General features: G+C 42.0%; 1 protein-coding gene and 1 long non-coding RNA gene across 5 annotated transcripts in view; one reads left to right on the plus strand and one right to left on the minus strand.

Annotated features, from left to right (window-relative positions):
* The window catches only part of LOC306962938, a 162,344-nt gene that overhangs the window by 77,360 nt on the left and 72,539 nt on the right, over positions 1-12,445 (minus strand). Inside the window, exons 1-2 of one of the 2 annotated variants that reach the window (XR_013792875.1) lie at positions 2,125-2,191; positions 1,824-1,948 (exon numbers count right to left, since the gene is read on the minus strand). This is a non-coding gene — a long non-coding RNA (uncharacterized lncRNA). Of the gene's footprint in view, positions 1-1,823; positions 1,949-2,124; positions 2,192-12,445 lie in introns of those variants that run through there. The other variant, XR_013792874.1, reaches the window with a different exon arrangement.
* micu3b (mitochondrial calcium uptake family, member 3b) overlaps positions 1-12,445 on the plus strand; it is a 45,156-nt gene that overhangs the window by 13,382 nt on the left and 19,329 nt on the right. For all 3 annotated transcript variants that reach the window (XM_079556244.1, XM_079556245.1, XM_079556246.1), the window contains exons 5-8: positions 5,096-5,143; positions 5,220-5,302; positions 5,379-5,450; positions 9,413-9,454. In XM_079556244.1, the coding sequence (XP_079412370.1) occupies positions 5,096-5,143; positions 5,220-5,302; positions 5,379-5,450; positions 9,413-9,454 (245 nt within the window). The remainder of the gene's footprint in view (positions 1-5,095; positions 5,144-5,219; positions 5,303-5,378; positions 5,451-9,412; positions 9,455-12,445) is intronic.

Raw genomic sequence — 12,445 nt, forward strand, 5'->3', positions numbered from 1 at the left:
CCCAAACATAACTGGGTTCAAACGGCCCCACAGTCACTAAAGAAGAGCTTTGTTCCCAGATCAATCCAGGGCCTTTTTCCCCCCAACAAAGCCTCAGCGTTTAACGGCAGGATTAAAAGGCCCAAACCCCAGGACTGGCACTTAGCAAAAGCAGCAGGGAGAGAGGGAACCACCGGCTTCACTGACCCCGATCACACGGCCTGGTGGGACAAACTGAAATGGGGAAGGTTCAGTAAGAGAGTTTGATAATAGAGTATAAGATTAGTAGAATAATTATGGAAATATTGAGCCATACATTCCGGAAGATATCTTTACATACACAAAAGAGAAAAAATGTCAAGGCCAGGACGAGGAGGCAAGTGCGACTACATAATCCCAGTACTTGATTTCAATACTTGAGCAAAAGTACAGATGTTACTGGTCAGATATTACTCCAATAAAAGTATATGTTGCTTGGGGGAAAAACGTCTTTCTCTTGAGTCAGTGGCACTTGACTGTACATCTTTCACAGTGCCACCTACTGTTTATAGAGTGTGCATTATTTGGCTTTTGCAAATTTACTTTTTACTAGTTGTAGAAATGCATAGAATGAAGTGTTATATTTCGCTTTAAAATGTCGTGGAGCGAAAGGTTGACTTCTCAACAAAAATACTGTATTTCTCAAGTAAAGAACAGATCCTCTAAAACTCTACTTAACCCCTAAACCCTCGCCTTAACCGAGCGCATTTCCTCCAGTTCATTTGAAAGCTAAGCCCCACAAAAACTGATCGTAGCTTTTTTGTTTCGCTGTCTCTTTGTTGTCTCGTTTTCGTAGGTTTTTTTGGTCTTGTTTTGTCATCGCTTTTTTACTTTGCTTGTTAGCGATTTTTTGTTGTGTTTTCATCACGTTTTGTCAATTTTTTAGCCGTGTTTTTGTTGCTTTTTTATTGCGTTATTGTTGCTTTTCCGGCACCTTTTTGTCGCACTTTTTCATCACTTTTTCATCACTTTTTAATTGTGTTTTGTTGCTTTTTTTTCACAATTTCATTTCATTTTCATCCTCAATTTTGTTGCTGGTTTGATGCTTTTTTTTTGCAAGAAGCTTTTTGATTTTGGTAACGCTAAACTGGAGAAAATGTGCTCGGTTCAGGTGGGAGTTAAGAGATTAAGTGCGATGTGTAAGCCCAGATGTTTATAAAGCTTCGATTTGTCTCAGAAATCTGTTCCTTCTGTGACAAACTGACGAAGAAAACAAAATCCAGCGGTGGACGTAATGTTGATGCTGATCATGACAGCTGTGCAGTTGGTTTGTGTAGATTATCCATTGCTGGCCCTCTTATTCATTCGAAAATCTCTCGAGGCCCCACAATAATAGTAATATAGTCAGTTTAAAGGAATTTGGTATTATTTTACAGCCAAAATTAATTACATAAATACCCACTTTCATAGTACCCATAGGACCTTTTGAGGACCTTTCAACATTCAAGAGATTGAAGGCCATAATATATATAAGTAAGGGATAATGCACGATGAGGTGTCAATTATCAGAAATAACTTGACTCCGCGGAAGCATGAACGGTTGCTTCCGCGGAATCAAGTTATTCTGATAATGGACACCTCGGAGTGTATTATCCCGCTTATATCGTGGTGCCGTGGAGTGATATATGCTCTACTTCCGGGTCCGCAGATGTGTGAGAAACTACAAAAAACTCTATAACACAACAATCAATATTTCTGAAACTCAACAGAGAGTAACTGAACATACTTATTTATCAGGCCCATTAGCCAAAAATGCCACACCTACTCAGGGGCGGACTGGCCATATGTTCATTCTGGAAGAGCACAGAAGGGCCGGTCAGGGCTTTACCTAAATCTAAAAGCTTAAAAGAAAAGCATCAAAATAGCGACGAGGATGAAAACGGAACAAAAATGTGCCGGAAAAGCAACAAAAAACGTGACAAAAAAGCAACTATAAAAAGCTATGAGAAACCAACAAAAAATCCACAAAAACACAACAAAAATGTGACGACAAAGCAACAAAAAAAACACAAAAAGTGAAAAAAAAACCTGACAAAACATAACAAAGCAACGAAAAAAAAGCAATGAAAAACCAACAAAAACATGACAAAAAAGAGACGAAAACACAGCAAAGCACTGAAGAAAAGCAATGAAAAACCAACAAAATAGCCATGATAACAAAACAAAAACACAAGACAGTGACATGACAAAAACGTGACAGAAATGTGACAAAAATGCAGCGACGTGACAAAAAGTTTCAATCACTTCTGTAGGTCTTAGCTTTCAAATCAGGCATTACACTGTTGCTCTTCGGTCAAGAAGTGTCGCATTTACTCTAATTTGGGCCAGGCTGGTCAGAGTCCAGGGCCCTTTTTCAGTCCCAGTCCGCCCCTGCACCTACTGCTACAAAAGAATTAAAGTCACTACTTCCGGGGTTAGCGTAGCTGCTGCGCCGTTTTTCTCTGCTAACCCGGATGTACCGATTTTGGTAAATAAGATCAGATAAGATAAGAAGAACTTTATTGTCTGTCCCCGAAGTGACAGAAATGAAAGGCTCAAAACATGCACACACACTTCCATAAAAACACAGGCACATTTAAAATCACATAACAATAATGAACAGCAGGACTATGGTTTGTGATCGTTCAAAGTGGAGATTGCCTTTGGAACAAATGACTTTTTTATAGACGTCTTTGTGGGCCAGGGGGACTTTAAAACGCCTGCCTGATGGGAGCAACGTGAAGGAGCTGTAGAGTGGATGGGAGGGGTCTTCAGTGATCTGGGTGGCCTTCCTCAGCACTGAGCGACTGTAAAGTTCAGGCAGAGGGCTTTGAGCTGTACCAGGGATTTTTGAGGCCTGAGTGATGATGCGGGAGAGTTTGGATTTGGATTTAAGTTGAACCATGATGTGATACTGAAGGTCATTATGCATTCTATGAGTGATTTATAAACCAGTGTTAGAATGTCTTTTCTTTTTCCATAAAATGACCTGAGTTTTCTTAGCAGATGGAGGCGTTGCTGTGCTTTTTTGAACACAGAATCTGATTGCGTGATGTTTAAAGGACAGGCCAACATCTATTTCAGTTCCCAAGTATTTGAAGGACCGCACCTGATCCACCGGCTGACCTTGTATGCAGAGTGGTTGGTTAAGGGCAGGTGGAAGCTTTCCTTTAGGCCCACAGCACAGCTCTTTACTCTTTGAGATGTTCAGTAGGTACAGGATTTTTGGCTACTGGGCCTGATAAATAAGTATGTTCAGTAACTCTCCGTTGAGTTTCAGAAATATTGATTGTGGTATTAAAGAGTTTTTTGTATTTTCTTGCACATCTGCGAACCCGCAAGTAGAGCTGTGACGTCAACAATTAGCGTATAACTTTATTTAACCGGGAGTGACCAAATCTTGCAGTACCTAGTTAAATACCTACATAAAATCAGCAAGTGAAGCCACATACACTACTAAACCTCTTGATCTAGAACTGCCTTGTGTTATATTAGGCTTTATCATAAAACCAAAGAAACAACTATCCAAGATTTATAGAACAATATCCAAAGCTCACAGCTCACTCCATATCCTCTCTCACAAATAGGAAGCTGACTCATGTATTCACCAAATATAGGTGAATACCGTAATTGCTCTAATATAGGCCCGGGTCTTTATTTACTCAAAGGCATCTGGGACCAGGCCTTTATTGGAACCAGGCTACAATTAGAGACAGGCCTTTATTTCTATTTGAGCAAAACGGACGACCAGGAAAACGAAGAAAAACGACATTTGTGTCCATTTGCACCTAAAATATTAGGTTCATTTATTAATTACCATTTCAAACCCTCTCCCAGCGGCTGGAACATTGACGCCTTTTATTTTGTCGGGACAACAGGAAGTGTTTCGTTGCTGTTAGCGGAGCTTTGACATCAATGTCACTGCAGGTTCTGTTTCGCTTTTACCGCGGACCGGATTATTTGTTGTCATCTTGTGTGAAAGGCGAGTTTAGACGGAGCGTTTGTATTTGTGATCGATCATGAGACTGACCCGAGAGAAGGCGAGAAGCTCGCGCTGATCAGAGGAGTTATTTTGAGGCGTGGGACTGACCTGCACACGGAGCAGCTGGACGTGCTTTGAAGACGCGATGGTGACTTTATTAAAACCCTGGAGCTTCACACAACATTCCCTGTTTCTACAAATAGTCACTGTTTGAAAAGTGGCTAAATCTGTGTCAAAGTTACGCTCGGATCAGCTCCTCCGCAGCGTTCCCCTCGGCCCGGGTTCCCGTTTGTTTACTTCCTGCACGTGAGTTTTCATTTACACGAGTATGAAACAAATTCCTAACATGGGGAATATTTCTACCGCTATAGTTTCTAATAAAAGCCCCGGCCTGTTTTAGAGACCGGCTTTAATTTGCCTCCGCCAGCCGCAAACCCGACCTCTGTTAGAGACCTCTGCTTTTTGCATACGTATCAAACAAAGTGATATTCGTTTGGGTTATGTCCTCTTTAAAGGCGTTTCTTACTTTCATTTGAACATCTCGGAGAGTTCTGTTCTTGGCATCACCTCTTTCCTGAAGTTTCCACCCGAGATCATTTCCCATAACACTCGGAGCAGTCACCCAGAACTATCTCGGCCCTGCTCTTTATCTCCGAGCACAAACAAAAGCCGGAGAATGCTTTCAGAGGCAGAGGCCAGAATCCTAGAAAAATACGGCGAGATCCCCCCCCCCCCCACCGACACTTGCCCTTCCCGCCGCCGTGTCCCACAACAAAAGGAGCTGACGGATAGAAAGATGCAACACACACAAAGCACAACAACACACCGCCTTTCTCAATCAATGACAAATCGGTCGGAAATGTCGGACACCTTGTTAGCCAAACAGGATCAGAGGCCGCGGACCCCAAATTTGTTTGTGTTGGCATTGGAAAAGGGCAGCTCAATGGAAGCTCGTGTTTAGTGTGAATAAAGACATCAAGGCACCGTTTAAAAAGATGTTATCAGGAAAAGGAGCCGATTACTCCAGTGTCAAGAGACGGCTCATTCAGGCTTTGAATCTTACAAACTTTGTGAAACTCTAAAACACTGACAATTGTATTAACTTCTCTATTGTAGGTGTCATCAGCTACACGGAGTACCTCTTCCTCATCTGCATTTTAACAAGTCAGTGTGATCACATTATTAATCTTAAGCTAACCAGTAATATCCTGACTAAAGTTCTGTTTCTGTTGAACTGCAGAGCCTCACGCTGGATTCAGAATCGCCTTCAACATGTTCGACGCCGACGGAAACGAAATGGTCGACAAACGGGAGTTCATGGTGGTACGAGACAGTTATTGAAAGAAATATTGTAAATCGTTCACATGCAAAGTGCTGCTACGTTTACGCTTTTTTTTAGCTTGAAGAAATTTTCCGCAAGAAAAAGGAAAAGAAACAAGTTACAGATGACGGCGAAGGTTACGACGAGCAGGTACGACGCCATTTGTTTTTACTCCAAAAAGTATGGAAACCTTCGGATTATTTTCATTAGTGTTGTGATTGTGCAGTGCTATCAAAGTCATATACATTTACTTATCAGCTACCTGCTGTTAGGCTTTCTCAGTTAAATAAATGTAGGTTTTCCCACAATATGAATGAATAATGTATGGAGTTGTAAATCGACTTCTAGCATCTGGAAAAACTCTTTGTAAGACTAATGCATTATCATTATTACTAATGCAAAGCCCATCCTGCAAATCTCCTGCAAAGCGAAGGCATTACGCTTAAGATTCTATTTCGTTGTATCCATAATTCAGGAATCATCTGCAAGAGCGAAGGCCAACTAATTCTTAGGAGGATATCGAATTGCAGTTAGTCTGTAGTATTGTGAGTAGATTCTACGGGGTTTGCAGGTTTTAAAGCTAATATGTTGTAATTGTATGTATGTATACATGCCTTTCCGCCATGTGACTTTTGTTGTTATGGCGGCCATTTTGAATACTGAAGTAGAATTATACAGTACTTCACCATGTAACAATGTCTCTACTCAGGATAAAAAAGGAAGAAAACTGATCGACAGTGGCATTTTTATTTATTCGTAATCATTGCTCAAGAAGATAACAGTAAAAACACGACCCCAGTGAGCACACGTTTATGTGAAGAAACCGGTGAAGTCAATACGCTAGCATGCTGCCAGTTAGCATTTAGCTTCAACAGCTCTGCTCCGACCTCTCCAAGAGAAAGCCCTGAACCAAACTCCAAACATCTAGCCTTGGATACAACATGTGACAGAGGTCAGAGCTGAGCTGTTACTGTAGTATTTCCTCAGGGTTTATAGATGTGAGTCACACATGTGTTTATCAGGTTGAAGCCATTGACAGTTGATTGATGATAACAGTTGCTAACCGGTAGCATGCTAACATCTTGAGCAGCTTAAAACCGGACTCAGACTCTGTTGACATGACAAACTAAAAATCACTGAGAAAGGATTTCTTTTTCCTCTTTGATGTTAATCTAGTCTTCAGAGTGAAGTAGATCTTTAGTAAATCCTGCTGTAGCTCAACAGACGGAGCTGCTACGTCTGTGCCACATTTGCTGGTTATATCACATAAACGTGTGTCTCTGAGGCCGTGTTTTTACTCTTATCTTCTTGAGCAATGATTACGAGTACATAAAAATGCCAGTGTCAATCTTTCTTTTTCATCCTGTGTAGAGATATTGTCACCTGTTGAGGCGTGACAATATCTCGATGCTATTTCGTTATTAAAAATGCTGGCCGGAACTATACGTGATGTCATTGGAAATGCATGTATATGTAAATGGCCTGAGGAAACCCCCTCGGATTGTTACTTTTCTGTCAAGGAAACTTGCACCCATTCGAAATGCAATTATAACCTCAACAATCCCTGTCCCAACACTTGTAGGACAGCTGTATACGTAACAGTCTTCAGTGTCTTTCCTCGACATCGCTGAGGTGACTGTGGCGGTGCAGGGTGAAACTTGCCCCCCTTTCATCTGGTGGGGCCGTCCTGAGCCCCATGATGCAGGTGGATGTAAACAGAGCAGCGGCACGATAAAGAGCCCGGTGCTTTGAGGTCTTATCACCCGAACGCAGCCCGAGACTCAACGCCAGGCCCGCACTGTCATCAAACAGCGCATTATGGAAAAGGCACTCGAGATTTGAACTGCAGCAAAGGAGGTGTACAAATCTTCTTACTGCGAGATTAGATCTGGTAAAAATGCCAAAGGTCAACACTTTCAGGACGTTTAACCATAACTAGTTTACTGCGTCGCCATATTGGATAACAAGACAAACTGACATCAATATTTCAAAGGTCTTCAGTGTTAATTTGATATAATTTCACTAAAAACTTGTATTCGCTGTTTCCATGTATGACTTTATCTTTCGTTTACGGCTGTGCGTCATACAAGGGGGCGTGGCCAAGCCGAGGGGGAAGAAAACCTCCCATTTTCTCGCAGACTATAAACATATTTATCACACACGAAAAGTCAGGCCAAAATCGTGTCTAAATGGATGGTTTTTTTCACTGCCAATGGCTCAGTAAAAGTGAAAAAACGGAAGTTGTTGCTAACACTAGCATATGCAGCATGAAGCTAATGTAGCCTCCTGGTTAGCATTGTCTCTTTCTTGTTTTGAAGTTTATGAACCACTTTGCTCTTCTCCATGTTTACTTAGTAGAAAAGTATATTCATAATTCAACATTTATTAAAGTAATGGTGGAGTAATATGATAAAATTCTGTTGTTTTTCCCCTCTGGCTGCTTTGAACATGACCATTTGAGCAATTCCAAAGATGCCCTCTGTATCTATAGTGCTTCCCAAATTTGACCAGAATAATAATCTCCTCAGATGTTGCCAGGTGCGACATGACAGTTGGTCATGTGCCTGCAGTTGACCGACATCAACTTGCCTACTGATAATATTTTCTATGACACCTTCAATAAAAAAAACATTCAAGTGATAGTCTGTAAGATTAGAAAGTGAGAAGAATAACATGTGAACGTAAACAATCAAGTTCCCCCCCTCCTGATTGGACCATAAGCCACTATAGTTTGCAAAATGAGAACAAACATCCAAAAGTGAACAAGCTCCCGACCCCTTTCTTCTGTTGGCCCTTGTGGTCAAAGTCATACCCGGGGATTCTGATTAGTGTCTGAAATCAGCAAAGGGAGAGATTTCAGATAAAAACAAATATTATTACTTAAAGCAGTACTAAGTAACTCATGCCCCTAGAGGCCATGAGCATATTGCAGGTGTCGTAGCATGTTGTGTTTTTTTACTCATTAATTGTCCGTGAGAGTAAATACTACACTGACAGAAAAGACAGAGGGAGACAGGGATATTGTACATCCAATTACACAATAAATAAGATTTTTTTTTCACTCAAACTTTGCTGTAAATACTGTTTAAGTGGCGCTAGCCTGCAATTAGCTTTGCCCGTTCTTCTTCGTGACTCCATTAGTGTGTATTGGTGGCTCCGACCCAGTGCAGGCACAGTTGCAATTGTGGTTTAACTTAAGTTACTTAGTACTGCTTCAAAGGTGCATTATGCAAGTGACCCAGTGGCTGTATGAGTGGTTACCCTGGCACCTATATTTTCTATTCCAGTGGCTCTTAAAGGGGGGGTATTGTGCAAAATCAACTTTTTCAAGCTTTACATCATGTTATTATGTCATTCCCTCATGAAAAACATGCTGAAGTGTTGCCTTGGCACATTCACGTATTTTTGAGTAATCTGTAAAAACTCTGATGGCGGCCATTTTAGGGATAGGTTTGCCTGAGTCCTCCTAGGAACGCCCCCACCTCCTGGAGACGCCTCCGAGCTTTCGTCACCAGCCGAGTAACCAACCACCGCTCCTCAGCAGAACCCCCTCCCCACTGATGCCACAGACAGCGTGTGGAGGGGGCGTGTCTAAAGGCTCAGAGGTTCTTAAAGAGACAGAGGCCTATTTAAAGACATTCACTACAGCCATTTTGAGAGAGACATTTTATACAAGGCAGTTATTCTAATTTACTGCATTTACAGACCAACAGAAGTTTTGGCCATCATTGTAGTGTGATATAGACTGGTGCTGTGTGACTGAAAAAAGCATAATAAGTTTTTTTTTTAAGGTTTCTGGCAGGTTTTGAACCCTCTCCATGAATACATATACATTCCATCCAGAAAACCTACCAGAAACCCTAAAAACCCTGAAATAAAAGTGATCCTGAAGCATCATAGAGGTCACAGGAATGGATGATAAAGGCGCCAAGCTAACCACCCATACAGCCACTGGGTCACTGAAAGGTCAAATACTATCAACATTTAGTCTACATAAAAAGTTGCATAATTCACCTCTAATATTTCTTGCTTTTCATCTATTTGCAGGCCCAGGCGGTCAACTTTAAGCAAAAAAATAACAGTTGTCTTTTCTTTTGATGTTTCTCTCGCAGACTTTACAGCTCTACGGCCACCGCAAACCTCTCCAAGCCGCCGTACGTATCGGAGTCTTTTCCTCTACACTCTCTGCAGCGTCGTGGCTTTTCTTTCCCTCCTAATGCCACACATGTTCTCTCCAAAACCAGGGCTTCTTGACGTGGCCCCTATTTGTCTTGTCTGACTCCGTGTAACTCCATTCACTCGCACTGAAACATCTCCCCGCATTCCCCGCGGCAGCATTTGACACGTTTTCCCTCCGTGTTTTGTGGAGAGATGATTTATGCACCGGCCGCTCTTGTCATGAACGGGCCACTTCAAAATGCTCTTAGCCCCCGAGATTGACAACTCCTCCCGGACCTCCCTCGTTTTATTTTTACAGTTTCTGGTGGAATTCGGGGCTTAAGTTACTTTTTTTTTTTGTCATGGCGTTGACCGTGAAAGCTTCGACGTCTTTTTTTGTGAGCTTTTTCTAGGCGCGCCCGCTTTGTTTTGATTCTTCTTGCGTCGCAGCACAAGTTCAAAAGTTGCATTTTTGTGCAGTCGCTCCTGTGGTCGGGCTTTCCCCTTAAATCTCTACTTAACAACTTTTCATTGGGATAAAACGGCAGTGCTTTATAGTGTTGTCGGTGATTAGCTGCGGTTTTCTTGTCGTAAATCTTTCTTTGATATGTTTCGTCACTAACCCTCGAGGCCAAGAAAGAAATGGGATAAATATATATTATGCAATCTGGTAACAAGCACTTACAGAACATTGTGTCTTCAAGAAGTGCTGTTGATTACATAAAGCCTTCTCAAACAGGAAAACCAGAATTAGCTGTTTATATGGTTTAGTAGTGGAGGTTTATATCATTTGTTACTCAGTTGTTGTTTGATATTGTTTGTCTTTTATAACATGCATCGTTCAGGCTTTTTTTTTACTGTGTTGCGAACACTCTTTGGTATTTCACCTTTTCCACCTTGACATATTGTATTATATGTAAGTGCCATGAGGCTAAAACCAATCTCTGTAAAGTTTAGTGAAGGCAAATCATGTACAACATTTCAAACATCCTTTTGAAACACTATTTTGATTAAGTTAAAGAACATATGACAGCTTTAGTGCTTTTGAAAATATGACTTATTCAGATGGGTCATTATGATTTTATTCCAGTGAAGCAGCAATATCAATGAAGAAAAGTTATATTTATTGGAATGTTTAAGCTGCTGACAGGAAGTGACATAGATAGAGGTAAAGTTTCATAGCAGTTTGACTCGTTTCCCATTGACTTATCACGGTTGGCACGGCAACAGTTTAAAATGTTTGCCTTGTCTATGTCACTGTCCAGTAAGGAAGTTGAACTATAAATGTCACAAAAATGGTCAAACTAAACTAAACTAGGTACATTTTTTATCCATCCATCCATTTTCTTCCGCTTTATCCGGGGCATTAGTCTCAGCAGAGGCGACACCAGGCCAGCTCGGAGACTGCGGGCCCGATCTTCTGCATCCAAACGGAGACGATAGCGTGACATTTTGCGCTCAGTAGGAGCACTTTGTGATCTTGCCACTCCAGACTTAGTGCATTTAAGTGGGTGGAGACACACATTTTCCTCCAACCAGATCGACTCCGCGTCCAGGAGAGTGGTTGTGTGGGAGTGGGGGGTGAACATGTGCTTTTGTTTTGCTTCGCGTTCACGCCAAGTGCGGCCGATCCGCGCCACAGCGGACGCTGTAGCTCTTTTTCTCTCGAGACGTGAACATGGTTTAGCTCACGATGGGGTAAATAAAGTTTTTAGTTTGACCTGTGAGAGCCTAAGGCTTAAGAAAGAACGCAAGACAGCGCAATGTAAACGAGGAAGTGAATGTCAGCCGTGTTTCCATCAGTGCAGTCGCCTCCTCTTGTGACGCCCCCTCACAGGTGGCTGCGCCCCGTGCGCCGCCACAAGATCTGGTCTTCCACTAGGCCCTGTCCCACTAGGACATGCCTGGAACACCTCCCGCGGGAGGCGACCAGGAGGCATCCGGAACAGATGCCCGAGCCACCTCAGCTGCTCCTGTCGACGTGAAGGAGCAGCGACTCTACTCCAAGCTCCTCCCGGGTAACTGAGCTCCTCATCTCGAAGGGTGCGCCCAGCCACCCTGCGAAGGAAACTCATGTCATGCTTGTATCCGTGATCTTGTCCTTTCGGTCATTACCCAAATCTCATGACCATGGGTGAGGGTGGGAACGTAGATCGATCCGTAAATCGAGAGCTTTTATTTCTAGCTAAATCTTAAATATAATTGTGTTAACTATGTTTTCACATGAAAAACGCTGTCTTATTTGTTTTTGCTCATAGCCTATATTTATATTTCTGTAAATTGGTTAATTTAAGCCAATTTTTTAGCAGATTAAGAACATTCTCGTAGCTTACGTGTTCATTAGTAAACTTTGACAGCCCTATATTTCTGTGATTTTCACCGGATGTTTTGGTGAATGGTGGACAAACAGCTCATGCATCCAGGCCTGTTGCTCTGTTCATTTAAAGGCTCTATGCTTGACTTTTTCCTTTTTATAGGGTAGCATTCTTTCGGCCCTTATAGGAGTGTATATTGTAAAAGTGGTAGTGCAGTCAACATGGTGTTTTGATTTGCTGATGTTGTGTATGGTCAACCCAAATTGTCAATATGCAACAAAAAGGGGTAAACCTTTCTCGTCAGATTTTGCTTTAGTACCTTTAAATTACACATCTCTTACAGCGCAATGGAAGCAATGCTTTGTTTATGAACATTGTTTTGGCCTATCATTGAACTGTTATTGTTTATATTATACATTCTTGTTGCCTACCCAAGCCCCGGACAAGAAAACATCTCGATCGATCATGACTTGCTGCTTCTCTCTCAGATTTAAATTGTGTGACACTACTTTATTCTCTATCTGGAATGTGATTTGTCTGGGCTGAGTTGTCCCAAACTACTGTGAGGGAGAGCACGATCATTCCGAAAGGTGTCTGATAATGCTGCAGCTTGCACACTTGCTCTGAGTGGCTCCGGTCTCTCTGATTGGCTCCTCTCGCCTCCTCTCGCCT

This window comes from Gobius niger (genome assembly GCF_951799975.1).
Source record: "Gobius niger genome assembly, chromosome: 5".
Taxonomy (NCBI): Eukaryota; Metazoa; Chordata; class Actinopteri; order Gobiiformes; family Gobiidae; genus Gobius; species Gobius niger.